This window comes from Cynoglossus semilaevis, chromosome 5 (assembly GCF_000523025.1).
Source record: "Cynoglossus semilaevis isolate Cse_v1.0 chromosome 5, Cse_v1.0, whole genome shotgun sequence".
Classification (NCBI taxonomy): domain Eukaryota; kingdom Metazoa; phylum Chordata; class Actinopteri; order Pleuronectiformes; family Cynoglossidae; genus Cynoglossus; species Cynoglossus semilaevis.
In genome coordinates this window covers 5,453,010-5,472,249 of record NC_024311.1, presented here as the reverse complement: position 1 = coordinate 5,472,249, position 19,240 = coordinate 5,453,010, and the positions used below count along the sequence as shown (strand labels likewise).

The window sequence follows — 19,240 nt, the reverse complement described above, 5'->3', positions numbered from 1 at the left end:
AGGGGCGCGGGGGGCAGGGGCGGCGGCGGCAGCGGCGGCAGCAGCAGCAGCAGCAGCGGCGGCAGCAGCAGCAGCAGCAGCAGCAGTGCTAGTACCCTGTGATATAAATCCTTTTAACACTACAGCTTAACTTTCCTCACACTGTAAAAAGGATAAATACAGGGAAGGGAAAAGCAATCGCACACACTTGGGTTGGTGAGATGAGTGAAGCTGGAGTGAACTTGGAGGTTAGGGTTCATTTAGATACTCCGGAGTACTTCAACAGTATACACACCTACAGAGGACAGGTGGGAATGGCTGCATCGTGACATCAAACCAATTTGACACAAGGGGGCAACATGGGGCAAAATCCAGGAGAATATCAAACTGCCCTGAAACCTCTTCATAAACCTTTTTATATTTTTTGTTTCCCCACTGTTATTGTCATTCTTAAAGCGACACCGCCCCTTTAATCGACAACAGGATTCTTTGTTTATCTCTCTCTCTCATGTAGGTAGGACAACATGGTGTTCTTAAATATAGGTGCAGGTGTACAGTAGTATAGTAGTAGTAGTAGTAAGTTTTTTTTTATCATTACTTCCAACTTTTCATAACAACAGCCTCTTGGATGAGAGTTGAACTGTCTTCGTGAGAAACCCACCAGTCGCAGTCCTACTTTGGATCCACTTGGGACGTAACTGGGAAAAGTCCTTCCCTCAGAGCTATTTCTAAAAGGTTCCTGGTATATTTGAAATATGGCAGCAGTTCTTTGCACTTTTTTCCTCCTTCACAAACAGCTCACTCCACTGGGATCACACTTTCGTTTTGATCACTGGCTGTCACACACACACAGCTTCTGACAGGTGGTCCTGTGGGGCCCGTGTCAGTCGGCAGTGGGCTACATCTCCCACTAAAGCCACTCCATCTGGGTCAAGTCAGTGAATAACGGGCCTCCGAGGAGGAAGGAGTCAGACAATGCAAACACGGAGGCTGAGGTGGAATCAATACAAATGAATATTTGTCCAAAAGTGTGAATGCATTTGTGCAGTGCGGCTCAGTGCTCTCCCCGAGTGTGTGTGCCGTGGCTCTGAGGCCAGGTCCACATGGACACTGGTCTTTTTCTGAAACACTTTTTCTTTCCTCTTCATGACAGGGAATATTAGCAAAGAGATGTCACGGAATATTCCCTGAAGTTTTTTACTACTAATGAATGACTACATAAAATTCAGAGAAAATGTAGCCATGGCGTGCAAAGATGGATCCACAGAAGTCGACAGTTTCGGAAAAATCACCAGATGAATGGAAGAATCTGGAAAAACTTCTAGTCTCAGATACTCTTGACAATGACGTCATTTGAAAAAAATATACAGTAAAGGACAAGATAAAGCAAAACCAGGGGTTGATGTGTGACATATCAACCACTGTCTATCAAACCAGTTTCTTCTTTTTCTGATTGGCCAATAACGATGGATTTGACTTTAATAGAAAATATAATTTAATTGATAATAAATACATTTATAATTAATTAAGAAATCCAAGAAAATAATCCAGGAGGAAATCCAAACAGAAACAAAAAAACAACTGTTTAAATTTGGTCATTACCACAGTTTACTCTGGATGGAAGTATTTTATATTTTTTGTTACATTGTATTATTTATAGTTTTTTTTCTGGCTCCTCATTTGAAGGTGGCTCTTTATCAACAAGGATTTACTGCAGACTAATAGGCAGACAGAATGAATCATCTGAAACGTTGTTCACAGTCTTTCTCTTCTTCCTGCGAAACAGTTTGAACCAAAAGAGCTGCACTAATGCACCATATTAAGAGCTGTTAAATGGCCCTGGAAAACAGTGCTGACAGGATGCAGAAATTAGATAACCAAAATATCTTCTTCTTTACTGGATAAAAGTCTTTTTCTTCAATAAAACCAGGTCTTTTTAGTTTTACTTTTGAATAATTCAATTGGGTTTTGGGAAAGTATTTTTTCTCTCTTTATAAAGAACCTGGTGAGACAACAACACGAGGCTTATTTAATAAAGATTATATATAAACTCTGACAGGTAATGTATGCAAATGAGCTCTAAACAGTCAGCCAATCAGATCAATGTCCGCTCTGTGACTACTAGATTTGTGTGAACAGTTGACTGTCCGTTGACGGGTGACCACTGAGCGTTCATTTTCCAGTCAAGTGTGGATTAAAAACACGTGGACTCTAAGGATTCCATTTCTTTTCTCTGCAGCGTCTGTCGACACAGGTCTCTGTGTTTGCTCTGGAAAAAGACTGTCAGCAGTGACAGGAGGGAGGAGAGCACCGAGGCTACAGGGTTATTGTGTCTGTGCTGCTTAACAATGGCTGCATCAAAAGCAAGGGGGTGCCTTTGTTTTCCCGTGCGTCGTATGAATACGTGTGACAGTGAATTCCTCCGCATTCCTTGGTTCATTTATTATGTTGTCACTGTGACATTTGAATATTCAGGACTGTCACTCGACGACAGAACAATGCACGGAACAGCCCAGTTTTTCACCTCTTTTCAAACACGACGACATCTGATTGGACGAGTATTTATTCACAATATGGAGGCTGTCAGCTTTTATCACTATGGCCACAGGAGTGGCTGGTAATCAAGATTGGGCAACAATTTAAACAACATTAATCAGCATCCTGTGGAGAACGCAGTAGAATTATAATTTCATTTTTCTTTTTAAATCAAATTAAATCAGCGGTCGTGAATCACATGGGAGGTGTTTGGTTGGATGAACTGTCGAGTGATTTCGAGCTGCTCTAATGAAGACTAATGAATTACGAGTAGAATAAGTTGCCGGGAAGAATATTAAAATGACGGGACTACAGTGAAAAAAAAAAAAAAAATCAATTGAATCTGCACATACATTTTAAAGAACAGCTGTTACAAGGTTGTAAAAAAACAGAATAAAAGTATTTTCTATGCTAATTAACTTTATGTAAATGATAACTGTATTTGATGTGTGTAGCTTTTATCTACTTCCAGCTTTCTTTGGAAAGCGATGATGACCATGGAAATAAAGCAGGAAACTGTCGATAAAGATGAGCGTGGTGGCCGCTAAAGAAAGAACGAAGAATACAAATCGAAAAAAGAAAAAAACAAAAATTAAAAACGTAAGCTCAGTTAAGTTAATTCTAAGTTTATGTAAGTTACGTAAGGTACGTGTAAGGTACAGTACTGAATCAAGTGTCTACGTATGGGCCAACGCTCTCCCCTCCATCCAGGGCAGATAACATGCAGAATAACATAATATTGTGTCAGTCTTCAGACCTGGTAAACAGAAAACCATGAGCAGAACAAAGTCCGACATATGAAGACCTTAAGATACCGTGGTTTTATTTGATTTCTTGTTTTACTTTCCACTGTGGCATGATGTATGTGAATATGGACAACAACAGGTGATACATGACTTAGAGTTTACTCTGTGTATGTGATTGATGTATGTGAATATGGACAACAACAGTCCATACAGGTGATGTTTAAGGATGTAAATTTCACTTTGTTCATTCCAAAAGTAGAAACAGAAATGGTCTGTCGACAACATAAACTGTGCAGAAATACTAGAGTACTACAGTAATACTACCATGTGCACATTTGTATTCAGAATAACTACACAACTAAAAATACTCCGTTGTGGTATCATTACTGTATGATCAAAGGCCAAACAAACCACAGAAGACAAAGGCTGCTGGTCTACTGCAGTTTCTTATACAGTAAGTGATTTCAAAAAACAAACACCAGGAGTCTTTGGAGAAAAGACTGGAGGAAAATGTAGACTGTAAAACAATGGGTGTACAGCAGTTCCCCGACATACGAACATCCGACTTAGGAACATTTGTAGATACAAACAACCGCTGACTGACGTCCATAAATGTTCGTAAAATGCAGGTCGCAAGTTCATATTTTGAACCGATCGTTCGTAGGTTGGCCACTGTCTGTACTTGCCTCGCAAATCTTGCATTCTAGTAACTATTACAATTCCTATTGTGTTGTTTTCTTGCTTTTGATAGAAGTAAGATGTCAAAGCAATAAGGAAACACACACAAACACACACACTTGCTTACACACCAACTTTATCTGTAGAATAATGCTTAGCCTTGTCAGTTCATGCATTACACTCCCTTGAGTTTAAATCAGAAATATTGGCTCTACTTTATTACCTCAAGGCTCCGGTCTCGGTTAGCAGAACTGGTCTGAGACTTTACCCGTCATTTAATAAAAACACTGTCGTTTCCTCCTCGCTATCTTTTAAAGAGAGTTTTATCATCTGTAAAACAGCGCCCCCTCTAGATGTGACGTGGTGAATAAGTGTTAAAAACATGGTATTGCACTCTGTTGTCTGTGAGGAGACCAGGCTGAGTTGGCTTGGTTTCCTCACGCTACGCTGCTAAAAAAAAGAGGTGGAAAGCATGATTCCTTAAACCACTGTCCAAATGGGAAACAAACGCAATAATAAAATGGAAAATGGAAAATAAATTACATTTCAAAAACCGATACAAAACTTTTCACTGAGCGACATGTGACAGTTCAAATAGTCAACGTTTTGGTTTCCTTTCTGAAAATGCAAAGCTTAAATACTTAAATAAATCATGATACTTGATATTTGACACATTTTCTGACAAGGTTCTTTGCCCAAACCTATATTATATATATATTCATATATTATATTATATATTCAATAACCTCTTAAGACAATCCAAATCACAAGAAAAAAAAGGTCTAGTGTTATCGATCTAATATCTGATTTAATGTTTAAGACAGTGATCTAAGGCCATGCAGCACATCAGAGTATAATGCTGTATAAACACTGAATATATTTTATTTTAATCAAAGGGATAACCTTGGCCTTGAGTTGGAATTCTGGGTCTGGAGAATCCTTCAACATGGCAGATGAGAATCCTACCCCTGCACCTCTCTAGTTCTCAATGTTTGATAGCGGATTCCTACAAGAACAGTAGTAGTATGCACCGTGTCTCAGTATGCACTTGTACTTCAAAATAAACACAGCACCAACTGTAGGAGCCGCTGAAGCTTTTGTTCGGTTTTAGAAGAAACAAAAAAACTCAACCATGAACTGGAAGATGTTTCTCTGCACTGCAAACAAGAACTTCCTGACTCTCCTCCTCCTCCTCCCCCTCCACCCCACTCCCCTCCACCTCTCCTCCTTACACCTGCCTTGAACACAACATGACTTCACCGTCTCAAACAGCAGACGACTGCAGGTGGACTTGTCTTCATCCCGGTGAACATCGGTGACATGAACGCAGCAGCAGAGGCTGTGTTTATTAGCTGTTTCAGTAAAGCCCAGAGATGTGCGGTGAATTCAAAGACCTGGATTGTGTTCTGCTCCTCTGAGAACAATGTAGAGCTCCAATGAATCTTTTATGTGCTTTGGAAAAGTACAAGGGGAAATTTTGGGGCCAAAAGGATTTCGTACACAACACGGCCTGGCTCCCTTCACAACAGCAGACCTGATTTTTATTCCCACTCTGGCTTTAACACCTTCTTCCTCCAACCACCCAGACACTGCACTCAGCCTCATCCATCCACCTCACTGCTACGTGTCAAAGATGAGTCAAAGATGCTGCCCAGGCTTCTCACCTCATCACTTCTATTTATAATCCACCTGCTGCTCCAGCTATGTGTTCAATCTGAGGATTAGAAAATTATTCAGAGGTTTATCGTCTCATATAAATGTTTTCATTTCAAAAAGTATCTTGTGGAAAAATCCCTAAATAGTACAGACCAACTTTTACAGTAAAATACTTCTTCTCTCCCTCTCTCTTTTCCTCTCCCCATTTTTCCTCTCTTCCTCTTTTACTTTGCGAGCAGAACAAATGTTCCATTCAAACTCATGTGCTGCAGCTTCCAAGTGTTTGGAGAGACTCCAGTCGTCATAGATCATAATTCAGATCAACAGTTGGGGCATGTGTTTCTGCAGCAGTGCCAGCTGGAGTGCAGTATTAGTCACCCGTCAGTCAGCACCCATCAAGACTGAATCCAGGCCAGAACAGCTCACTAGCTTGTCTTGACAAATATTGGATGTTAGAAACGAAACGCTACAACAGATTTCTCTTTTCACACTGCTCGGTAAAAATGGCAACAAATGTGGATGGTACACACTGGGCTAGTCGCTCAGGGGTGGGGGGTGGAAATGACTGAGAGCAAAAGCCTTTAAAAACATCCCAGAATTCACTTGATATAAGTTTCAGGTATGAATAGGGACTCGGAGTGATTCATGTCTCCTCTTCTGGCTTCGTGTTATCTAAAGACGGGGGGAAGGAGAGGGTGAAATATGAAGGAGAGGGGAGTGGATGGAGACGCAGTGAGTGTGCACGACTGAGGTAATAAAACCAAAGGGAGTGAAAAAGGTGAGAGAAGATTTATGGCATTTAGGGAGCATGAAATAGAATTGTGGAGAGGGACGGCGCTCATGCTGTTCCACAGTCTTTATGTGTGACAGAGAAGGAGTCAAACAGATGAGATGGTTCATCCTCAGTAATAAGTCAGCGTCGTAACTGTTTTTTATTATGTCGTAAATTTGATAATCATGAATATGAATGGAAGAGATTTTCACATGGAATAAATATGATTTTAAAATGAAAAAAATAGAAATGTGTAAAATCAGGAATTGAACCTCAGACCACCTGCATGCCAGAGGCAACTCTAACCGCTGTGCCACCGTCACTCCCAGCCACTTGTTAAGTGTGACTCACTCTTCTACAACATGATCCATCAGGAGGTAAACAGTGCCATATCTCCTAGTGAAATGCTATTTTTATTTATATATATTTTATTTTTTAAATCCACAACACTATAAAGAAAGATCTAAAAAAAAATCCCATGTGCAAATACGCAGTCACATGCATTAATAAAATGACAATAAAGATTCTAAATCTGTCAACAGAAATGAACTGTAAGTCATAAATATAAAAACCCAAACTTGTGCTGAGGGCCATAACTTTATCATTATTTGTATTCCATCGCTGTCATCAACAGGAAATAAAGCTCAGCATGTGAGTGTTGTGTGGAATCGCAGCTCCATCAATCACAGCACTGCAGTAAAAAGGCAATAAGTACACTGGGATGTTATTGCTTTGTTTACACACATCTATCTGTGTGTGTGTGTGTGTGTGTGTGTGTGTGTGTTCACAGGACACTCACCACCAGAGAGAGCGGCCTCTTCCAGGACACTACTCCGATCAGTCCAGAAAGCAGGACCTGCAAAACAGAGATGTTTTAGAGATAAATGACAGCACGTCAAACAGAAACACACGCATCTTTATTTTTAGAAAAATAAAAATTCAATCCTAGCAATAATGATTAAAATATAATTCTGTGATTTGACTAATTTGAACATTCTTTGAATAATTACAATAATAAAGAAATCCATCCATCCATTTTCATCTGCTTATCCGTTACCAGGTCGCGGGGGCAGCAGTCTCCATGACCGCCACCCAAATCACACTGAACCGTACCAACCCCCCTGAACCTTCCTGTGGGTGTGGGTGGTGAGCCCAGTGGAAGGTACCACCCGCCCTACTCTGGATTAGTTCTTACCCAGGAGGTGAACCCTGGGGTTCTACACCAATGACAGAGACGTTGATAAAGAAACCACTCTCATGTATTTGTTGTACTCGTAACATTTCAAACCCTCCGGCTCGTGAGCAGCAGGATTAGCAAACTGCTAACAAAGTCAGGCAAATTTAAAGTTTGTTAAGTTGGATCCGTTATCATCTGTAGGCTGGTTACTATGGTTACCTAGGTCGTTAAATTCCAAAGTCGATCAGGAACTCAGGGATTAGTCATTGTGAATCAAGGGAGATCTATTGTCAGTACGGTGGCTCCTAGGTTTGCGATGTCCTTGACCTACAGCGTTTCGTGGGTAATGTCACTATCTACCAGACATTTATTAAGGAAGTCTTGATTCACCATGCCGATGTACGGCGTAAAAACTAATTTTGAACGGGAACCTGTTGGCGAGCGGAAAAAAAAAACATAGTGTAGCGGTTAGCACGCCTGCCTCGGAAGAAGAGAGTCCTGGGTTTGATTCCCAGAGAACCCACATGCTTGGCGCCTGCTGGGGGCAGCATATCTGCTGCAAACACAACAATTTCCCAAATATGGGATCAGTATAGTAAAGCAGAACAACAATCAATATTTGGCTTCATTAACTTTTTAGATGATTAAATATTTAGACGTGCTCATAACGACTTCCTTTTCTCTAGACCAAGGTAGACGATCTGCAGATGATATTTTTCTGGTTTTTAATTGGACAACAAAAACCTCCTGATTTCACCTCACCCAGGGTGTGTGCTGTAGGTGTGAATCCCCGTTAGTTCATTGGATTCGTTAACACACTTTACTGTGCCGTGTGAACATAAACAGGGAGTTGAACTGGTGTCTCTGTGCAGAGGACACCATGTGAAGCACCAGTGTGAACGCGACAGTAGTGTGTGAACAGAGGCCACTCGTAGGTTCCCCTGCTCTGTTCCTCCACGGTGACTCTCCTTCCCTTTCATCCTCCTTCACTCTCCATTAAACACCAACATGTTCTGCCCATTTTCTCTCATCTCACTCTCCTCCCTCCCTCCACCGACTTTCTTGATGTCCACCCTCTCTCTCTCTGTCATCTTTTCCTCTCCAATTGGTTCCATCTCTGTCCTTTCTCTCTGCCGCTCTGTTCTCGCTCCTCATAAGCAGCAGACTCTCTCATTCCTATTTCAATCTCAATCTTGCTGCAGTTGCCGGTCCATCTTTCACCTCGTCAATCGCCTCGTTACTCATCAGACCCGGGGAACCAAACATCAATATTTCATTTGTGAGTGGGTTCAAAGACCGAAACGCACACTTGGGAGCATGTAAAGTTCTGAGGGAAATTGGAATTAAAATTGGAATGATTTATAAACACAGAGTACGTCAACAACACACATTTGATCTTTGACCTGTATTGTATAATTATGTCATGTATGACTGAACATACGGTCGAGATTCAAGCCTAATAATTCAGAGATGTCAGACCCTTGATGAGACCACCTACCAGTAGAAAATGATGAATGTTTTTCTTTGCAGTATTCTCTTCCATTATATGATTATGTGTCATTGTAAATGCAGGGACCAGCTCCATTTATTCCCCCAAGAATCGTCAACCATTTTGGTAAGAGTTTTTCAAGATTCTAAGCAACGTACTTGCAGTTCTAGGACAAACTGAAGAAAAAAGAAATCTTTATCAATAAAAATACCAATACTATTCCTCCGCACGTCTTTCATTTCAGTCAAAGCACTTTTTCAAGTAGTGTTTCCATCTGCCAGTTCCTTTTCTGTAAGGTTTTAGGGACGGGTGTTTCAACAACATCTGCCAGTTCCTTTTCTGTAAGGTTCTAGGGGCGGGTGTTTCAACAAGGTCACGTTTATTTGTCTCCTCGAAGGTCTGACATTGAGTTTCTTTCAAATGTTCTTTCAGATTTGAGAGAAGAAGGAGCAAAATCAAAACATGCTTCAAAGCTTCAATAGTTTGACAGGTTTCCATTTAGGATTGGTTAAAAATTAGAGGTTTAAAATCAAAATCATTGACTAAGATATAATATATAATATGTTTTAGTTATTACAATCAGACACCCTCTTTTTATCAGGCGTTTAATGTTAAGTTAATAAATAGGTCTGGGTTAAATGGTTAGACTTGGTTTCATTTTTTTTTAATTCCTGTATCCCTGCTTTTGGATTTAAAAATGTGATGACCAATTTAATAATAGTGTAAAGTTAATTGTATTTTCCCTGTCTTACTACAACAGTCAGGCTTGGATGGCCTTTGTCGTACACAATGCTGCTGCATGTACAGCTCAGCAGTGTGACAGCAGAGCCGGCGTGAGAGCTGAGCTGGCTGTCAGCCGCCGGTCTCTCCTCCTCTGGACTACTCCTTTAGACGGATTATTATGCAACACTTAGCTGCGTTCATAACAGAAATCTGGTTGATGGAAACAGAAACTGGCAGGTGGACAAAAATGCTGAAAAGTTTAATCTGTTCTCCTCTAATGTCTTATCGTTGTTGATGTTGAACTTTAATAAACAAACAGTGGGACAGTGGTAAACTCTGTCGAGAGAAGACCTGGAAAAGGTAGATCAAGCTTTTATCACAACTTGCCTCCCCCTCAGTAATGGATCTGAGACGCTGGAACAGGAGCTAGTTTCACCAAATGATTGATTTTAAGACCCTTCTGTAGCTCTTCCTCCTTCTCTGACCTGCTGCAGCCATACGTTTCATGATGGGCTGTGAGATCAGCCAATCAGCTGCTTCTGATGATTTCTAAAACCAGGCTGACGCTCAGAGCAGATCAGGCGTTATCACGTCCTGAAATCTGTTTTTAAAACCACAGCACGTGGAGGCAACACACGTGACATGAAGGCAGATGATCCAGGCCTGACTGAGGAGCCAAAATAAGAAAACCATAGTTTTTATACGTGACCTCCAGCAGGGGGAGAAAAGACAAAGAACCTGGAGAAAAACAACTGTAAACAACGTCAACGTGAGCCTTGTCTTTCTTATGTTTCGTTGTCTCGTATCTACAGTATACACAGAGTTGAAGCACCGTACGGTCACATTCAGACTAACAAGGACACACACGTAGGTACACACACACACACACACACACACACACACATCTTAGTGACCACACGCAGTGTGAAAACGGAGCTCGGAGATTAAAGTCAAGCGATTGCCTTTCGTCAGAGCAGTCAGAGTCACGACCACAAAAGAGAACATGACTGTGATACTCTTACACACACACACACACACACACACAAGGCAAATCCCTAGGCTCACCCTAACAATACAGCCATCTCTGTTGAGCCCCATGAGAAAGAGTTTAAAAATAAAATCCCAGTTTTCACAGATTTTTGCTCTGTGACAATCAGAGGACAACGCACCAACGCTGCTGCGTGTGTGGATGGGAGAAGCCCAGTAAGCAATAACTCTGAATAGATGTCACAGCACATGCCTGCTACAGCACGACGAGGACAGTGAGAAGACAACACACGGCCTAACCGTACTCGTCTGACAACTGTTTAATCTTAACGTCACCCAGAGCAGGTCTTCAGTTTTACTAATTGAAGATAAAAGCTGTGATATTACTGAACGATGGTGAATCCACCCTGAGCAGTGAACAGTTACAGTCTTAACCATTCTCATTCATTTATGCATGGCAGCAATCAAAAAGCCATTTCCTAAAATGAGGATGTAGCCCCTCCCACTTCTCTCTCTCTCTCTCTCGCTCTCTCTCTTTTTTTCAAACATCACATCATCACGGCCAAGATGGATGAAAGCAGTGTGGTTGCCGTGGTTACCACAAACTGGCCATTTCCGAGGGTCCGTAATGACTTCCCATCAGCTGCCAGGAGCAGGGACATGAGGCGGCCTCGTGTGTGAGGAGATAAAACAGGGAGCCCCCTCCTCACCTCACATGGGAACGTACACAAACAGTCAACAACGCATCAACACCCGTGTAGATATATATTTCTGTCCATATACTTATTAAAGTTTTGACAGATATAGGAAGACCAATCTTCTCAACCAATACAAAATATATATTTAAAAAAACTGTGTTGAGGTGCAATTGGACCAAACACACACATTAACCTGAAACCACTTGGGAACACCTCGTACGTTCTGCATCATGTGACACGTTTGACCAGACTGTGTGTTCATTGGAGCTCATCACCAGCCTTTTAATAAATGTATTGAATGAAACTGATCTCAAGGATGTGATATGGTTGTTATCCAGTTATCCAAAGGAGGCGCCAGGGAGTAAACAATCCTGAGAAGAACTGAGGAAACCAAGCAACAGTCCATCTATCCATCATCCAACCATCCATCCACCCATCTATCTATCTATCTATTTAAATTAAATTTGACTTACAAACCATCCATCCACCCATCTATCTATCTATCTATTTAAATTAAATTTGACTTAATTTAATAGTTTGATAAACAAACTATTTGATCAGCCTTTCATATGTACTGATGTCTTTTAACTGTTTATCTGAAACCTAGTTTTGACTGACGGTGCACTCACACTACAATCATTTTGTACCACGCTGGAGCCCGAGCCCTAGTGTGAGTACACCTACGGGTCAGTTAAAACTCCCAAAACCTGTGATAGGTTTTGTCCTTCATAAACACAAACACAAAGTAGTTTTTAACCCAATAACAAATATAACAATAAGTCTATCATTGTGTCTCACCAAGAACTGTCTTTCTGCCAACATGGACAGAAGACGCACCACTGGTGTGAGGACGCGGGCTGTGACAGGAGGAATGGTGTGTGTGTATCTGTGTGTGTGTACATCATCTCACACAAAAGACAACTCGGAGTGAGCAGTGGCATCATGGGAGCTGACCTCCTAATGCTTGTGTGACAGGTACAGCTGTAACCTTTAGAAATCTTTGGTTGTTATGAATGAGTGGAGCCAGAATGTGGAACAGCGTTTGCTTTCTGCACCAGGAGTGGACTGTACCTGCTCCTAAAAAACAACACAACTGCTCAGCGGAGCGTGCATTAACGTGTCCCCAGTGTTTCCAGCAGGAGCATCACTTTTCCTCCCCCTCCTCCTCCTCCTCCTCCTCCTCGCCCACCCCCTGCCTCTCCTTCATAACACCTCCCCCTCTCACCAAGTATCAATTCTACACTTTGTAGCTCAGCAGCACCTTACCGCTGTTACCATGGAAACAGTGGGACAACAGCAGGTTGGATACTGCTGGTGCTGGAAGGCGGAGCTTCTATGCCATCCTTCACTCCTCTCCTTAGACTGAGAGAGGTCTGATGTAGACCACGTGATGACAAAGAAACAACCCCTCTGAGACAAACAAGGTCACAGAGTTAACTCTATGCTAACGGTTAGCAACTGTAAACAGGACGTCACTGAGGAGAGATTATATCACATCATCTGTTTTAATGTGAAGTAAATAGTGACGTATGATAGGCGGCAGGAGGAGTGCAGCTATGCTAAATAGAGAGATTAACAGGAAGGTAGTGAGATCTGCTATGATGTAGAGAGAGAGGATCAACTGCTGAGCTTTGGTGCTCTGTCTTCACATTGTTTCACTTTAATACATAGAAATGTTTTATTAACTGATTAATAAAACATTATTTGATAATGGGAAAAGGTAGGCTATCAGTGGTCAGAATGTTAAAGCTGAAAGGTGTAAAAATGTTTTGGCATTAAATCAATTTTAAATCACAGCAATTTTGCAAACCATTTCCTAGTCACGTCCGGAAAAACCGAGGTCTCCAGAGGAACTAAACTTGGTAAAACACTCTTAAAGACGGCAGGCAGAGCTGGAGGAGGCACGTTTGTTGTGACCACCACTGACAGAAGCAGCTCAGAGGAGAGAGGAACTCAGACGTCGATCCAAACACCTGTCTCCTGACTGTTAGCTTGGGAGGTTTTATTCAGTGTAATTATGAAGTTCAGCCTAAGTTAAAGGGCTGGAATATTTTTATCAGCACCCGTCATGCTGCAGCCATGGCAACAAGGACGTAAGAAAACGTGATATAATAATGAGTACTGGAGTGGCTCCTTGTGACACGAAGTGTTAGTTAGTCGTTAGTCACTGAAATAGAACAATTGGTTATTTTTAAAACTTTTAGCCAAAAAGTGTCGCTCCGTCTTCTACTGCCATGTAGGGGGAGCTATTACCGTGGTATTGTTCGACATCTTTTCAGCAAATACTACATGTAGCTTTACAGGCAAAATAAAATGCCCACTGGGCATTAATTATGCACCTACCAACAGAGACGCTTTAGTCAGTGGTTAATAAAAACAGGATGTGGTCTGAGCAGATGGTGGGTTGTTAACCTCTGACATTCACAAAACCATTCATTAAACCCTGGATGAATCTCAATAACACATTTAACAGCTTCCTTTCTATAGCACTATGCTATACTTCACTCTACTGTAATATATACAGTATACAGTACCTCGCAATAATACAGCACCTCATACCGTATTATTGCTGCTGTTAACACTGCAAATTTACCACATTGTGGGACAGATAAAAGACTTCTTAATATCCTTAATCTGAATCTTAACTTGATAACAAAGTTCTCATTCAAATATTATTATAATAACATTGCTATTTATACTAAGATATATATAAAGGTAGATTGCAATTTTATAATTAGCTTTTAAATTTGAATAAAAAATGTATGACTATTATTATTGATATGTGATACAGATCCACATATAAAGTGATTTTCAGAGACAAAGGCTCAAATGCAGTTTGCAGACATTTGAAGAGACATCACACTCTACGTCTTATCATCGACGACAGACGTTGCTCTGCTGTTTACGCATTGATATTTACTGTGAACAGACTAGTAAACCTGACTTTGTCTTCGTGTGTGGTTTGACGTCCTCAGTCTGAAGCAGAGACTGAGACAGAGCGGGAGGACGGCAGAAAAGATGGAAAAACTCCTCACCTGTTCCTCTGCTCCACCAACAGAATCACTGGTTGTTGTGTGAGGGCGACAAAGGCAAGGAAAATGACAGGGAGATGAGAGAAGAGGAAACCCAGTGCCTCTGTCTGTCTGATTTAGATCATGATCAGAGGCTCAGTCACACGATAACACACACACACACAGTAACTCATACACACACACACACAGGCTGACAAAAAAGGTCCACTAAAGGCTGCAACAACGACTATGTGAAAATAAAATACACCAGGATATCCTTTCAATTATCTCTGCATGTTTTCACTGTGGAACGGCTTCAATGAAATAGAATTGAATCAATGAACACATCTTTTTTTCCCCGTCTGCTAGTGAAATTGGCAACCAGGAGATATCGGAAAAGACAGCATATCATTTCCGTCCTGATGCTACAGTTCTATGCTACAATAGCAGAAAAACAACAGATCTCCCTTTTAAAAGTTGAATATCATCTCACGCAGCTTTTATCCCGCAAAGGTTACGTAAACGCGTGTGCGGTTAATGTATAGACTGAACTGCCAAAAACACCACGAGACAAACAACAGTGTAACGAGGATGGATGTTAACAGTGACAAGCAGGGATGTGAATGTCATGGACCGATCCTGAGGCGTGGAGCTGCTGCTGGTCCGTCTGACGGACACTTTTCTTGTTTGCATTGATAATGTGCCACACGTTCATCCCTGGATGTAGACGCAGCGACACAAACAACTGATTCAAGCTTTCAGTCCTGCACTGACAGGATAATTCTGGCCTGGGGACGCAGCAGGTTGGACAGGCAAGAGTCGTGCAGGGAGAAAATGAGTGTTTGTGCACGGTGAGTTGTAATTTTGGTGTGTGTTTGTGTAAATTGCTCTACTTCAGACCATTTACATGAAATATTCCTGGAGCTGAAGAGTTGCGTTAGACCTGAGGCTGTTTTACATGTTTATAGAACTAACAATATTTCATAGTCGTCGTGTCAGAAGCTCCAATCACAACACTTGATGTTAAATGGACTGCGTATGTGATTTTGGTGTGAACCCCACATTGAACTCACCAACTAGTTTGCATGGGAACGACTCGGCGAATGAAGGAATACAGTCGCATAACAATACACGGAAGACGGCTTTGTACATCCGCCAGTTATAGGCCATATATTTGATTGGCTACATTGACTTTCTACTGTTTGTGTTGTTTTTTGGGGGGGGACTTTTGCCCTTCATTATGGCTCCCAGGCGTAAGTCAGATTCTTCTGATGTTTTATGCCTTAGAGCAGTGGTTCTCAGACTTTTTCTCCTCTGTACCACCTGAGAAAACACTGAGCTCTCTGAGTCCCACCATGATGACCAACATTAGAATCCCCCTGCTCGTTCCACGTTCAACTTGCAAGTGATCCCCTGATTCCATCACCTGATGACATCCCATTTCATAATCTCACAAGTAGCTACACGTTTTTCTAAATGTTGTATTAATTGTTCATGGTATGTTTCAGATTTATTCAACTGAAAATGTAAATTTGAAAATGTGAATTTTCCCCACGTACCACTTGAGAGCGAAAGGAATAGGAAAGGAACTCCCATATCAGGTTTTTTCCCATGACAACATTCGGTCTATCAGGTTTTTTCCCATGACAACATTCAGTCGTTTTTAACTCCCATATCAGGTTTTTTCCCATGATAACATTCGGTCGTTGTCTATGTGGCTTGTTCCATAAGCTGTGTCAGCTTCCATCTGTGGCACAACCTCAATAAGAAAAGACGGCGTCAGACACTTTTAGTGATTCTTGATGGTTGCAAATCCACACAAACTCTGCGAGTCATCAACAAACTCCGCAGCCACTCTTTCAAGTCATGACAATGAACACATGACAGAGATCCCTGTGAACGATCACAGCACCACGAGTCATTTAGTGCCTTGTCATTTGTTAACCACACTCACAGATGCAGGAAACAGTCACGATGACGACTGTGCTAAACCGAAGCAGCTCCAACTCTTTGGACCTGACGTCTGATTGATGTGCGATCATGGGAAGGCTATAATCAGTTTACCAGCGCAGCACACATGGTGTTAAATGACCGTGAAGGAAAAACGGTCCAAGTCATTGCAATCTTTTTGGCTGAGTCATGATACATTTTCCTTTTGTAGTGATAGCAGAAAAAATATATATATAAAGAGTAGAATCATTTTGCAATCTGGACCCGGCAGAGTGTGTGCATTGTTTCTCCAGCCTGTTATTACAGGTGGAATGAAACAAACAACCACAACAGAGAAAAGCTTTAATCTTAAATAATGAAGGCTTGGTTCTGCAGCACATTCATCATTTCATTTAGGAACTTCCAGAGTGTGTTCAAGTCCAATTTCTACACAGAAACATATTTGAGCATTTCTACATGCTATGTGTGTGTGTGTGTGTGTGTGTAAGGGGGAGGGTAAATGTAGGAGATGAGTGTCTAAGACAGAGAGCAGGAGAAAGGGGCCAAAGTGGTTTCTCAGAAATCTACAGAGAATAACCACAGAAACCTTTTTTTTTTTTTTTGCATTTCGTAGAGATTTCATTTAAAAATTAAACACCACCCTGCTCCAATCCATCTGCCTTAAGCAGGCCCTAAAGGCAAAGTCCTTCTATGAACGTGATAAAAGTGTCTTGGTTTGTTCTCAGAGGTTTTTATCAAGTCGTAGCCCATTAAATAAAAAAAGCATTTTTGATTGGTACAGACGCAGCATAATAACCAGAGTTACTAGAGCGAGCACTCAGGGATAAAATCTCTGGGACGCCTCTTAAAATATTCCTTTATCTCAAGGTAGCAGCAGTTGGTTATTAAAACTAAAAAAAAAAAGATATTCAGAGATGTTGAAGATGATCTTTGTGAGTGTCTTTCTTCAATTCCTGCCAGTATATCAGTGTTGTCTTCAACTAAACAGGCTGTGATTTTAGTCAATTATGAGTTCATATAGGGGCTATATAATATAATATGATCTTGCGGTCCAAGATTTGGCCCCCGGGCCTGAGTTTGACACGTGCAGTGTTGATGTTTATACTTCAAGAAGATGACTTTATTACATGTCATGTCACTGTTTATTTTTAAGATAAATAAAAAATACCGAATATATGCATATATATTGTGTAAATATATAAATATATGTGGCACATTTATGTTATATATATTACACAATACATTAATTTCTCTGCATTAATTATTACATAAGTGCATTGCAAACACCATGCACTGCTGGTAGACCATGCAGGTGAGAGCCCAGTCACTGTTAGGTTAGAAAGCGTATGTGAAGGTGTTTGGTTTGTTACTGATGAACAGTATTATTTTTGTGTGGCGTCAGCAGTTCACGCTTCCTTGGCTTCGGGTGCACACGTGTTTACTTTCCTCTTCTCGTTTTTAATTTCATGGCTGGTGTGATTAAATTCCAAGGGCACATGTGCCCTGATTAATGTCTTTATCACCACAGTGCATGTGTGTGTGTGTGTGTGTGTAAAAAAACACACACACACACACACCTGAATAAATCACAACTGAGCAGGAGACAAATGTCAGTTGACCTAACTCATGCTCTCTAAACAGTTCTAATGCCTGTACAGAACCATTACCGTACCAATAAACACACAGTTGAAATCCTGTTGGTTTTTTCCATAGGCAGTGATACTGTTACAGTGCACAGTTGTTTTAAGTCATTTTAATGTTATTTTACAGGATCTTTTTTCTTAAATATTCAATATTTAATCTTTTTTCATACCCTACGTGTATATCAATGTTGTGTTCAACTAAACAGGCCCACTAAGTTGTTGTTTTTTTGGTGGAAACTAAAAGATTATTTTTCGTTACATTACCTTCTGTGATGATACTGTCCTTGATATATGCGTGTCATGTTGCTTAGCGACAACGTGTACAACAGACATAATTCAATAAATTAAATTAATAAACCATTTAATGCAGGTATGTCAAACATAAGGCCCGGGTGCCAAAATTGGCCCGCTTGGCAGTTTCAGTGCGGCCTTTAATATAAATATAAAATATGAATGTAATATGAATATAAAAAATACACTTCATGTTCAGGATATTTTTTGAAAAATGTCATTAAATATGAAGAGATAATAATACATATCTAATATAACAAAGGGGGAAAACATGGACTTATTTGTAGTTAATTATTATTATGATTGTACTGGTCCGGACACAGACTGGTCAGACCGGTCTGTGTCCACTTCACTGATGCTAGTGCTGATATGTCAATACAATAATCAGGCCCCAACCTTTTAGAAATATTAACAACCACACATTAATCATTAGCATCTAAAGCCGCTCATGGAAACGACAGGAACGTTCTTTATCGTCTCTTCCTGTTTATTAAGGCGGTAAATCGTTTAAATGCAAACGATCGACGACTGAGGGAGGATTTAATGATTTCGCTCTTTTTCCACCAGAATCTTGAGACGATTTGACCAAGAGTCAGCCTCGCACAACAACAGCCTCCACCACACCACGGAGGGACAACACCAACCTAAAACCCCTTCAATTTATCAAAGTGGTCCCACAAATCAATGTGGATTACTTTGGGAGAAAGCAGGGCTCATGTAGCAGAGCATTTCCATTACCACACAACAATATTGGCCTTTAGGGAGGCTGCGGTAATTTTGTCTATTGATCAGATCACAGGCACACACACCACCTCCCTGTGTCTGAGTTTAGGCAATAACTCTAATAGGAGGTAAAGACAAAACTGTAATCTGTGCATGGACGACAGCATGTTATCAACACACAC

At 40.9% G+C, this 19,240-nt stretch overlaps 1 protein-coding gene across 6 annotated transcripts in view; it reads right to left on the bottom strand.

The window, feature by feature from the left end:
* fam189a1 (family with sequence similarity 189 member A1) overlaps positions 1-19,240 on the bottom strand; it is a 58,872-nt gene that overhangs the window by 25,218 nt on the left and 14,414 nt on the right. For all 6 annotated transcript variants that reach the window (XM_017032704.2, XM_017032705.2, XM_025055605.1 and 3 more), the window contains exon 2: positions 7,166-7,222. In XM_017032704.2, the coding sequence (XP_016888193.1) occupies positions 7,166-7,222 (57 nt within the window). The remainder of the gene's footprint in view (positions 1-7,165; positions 7,223-19,240) is intronic.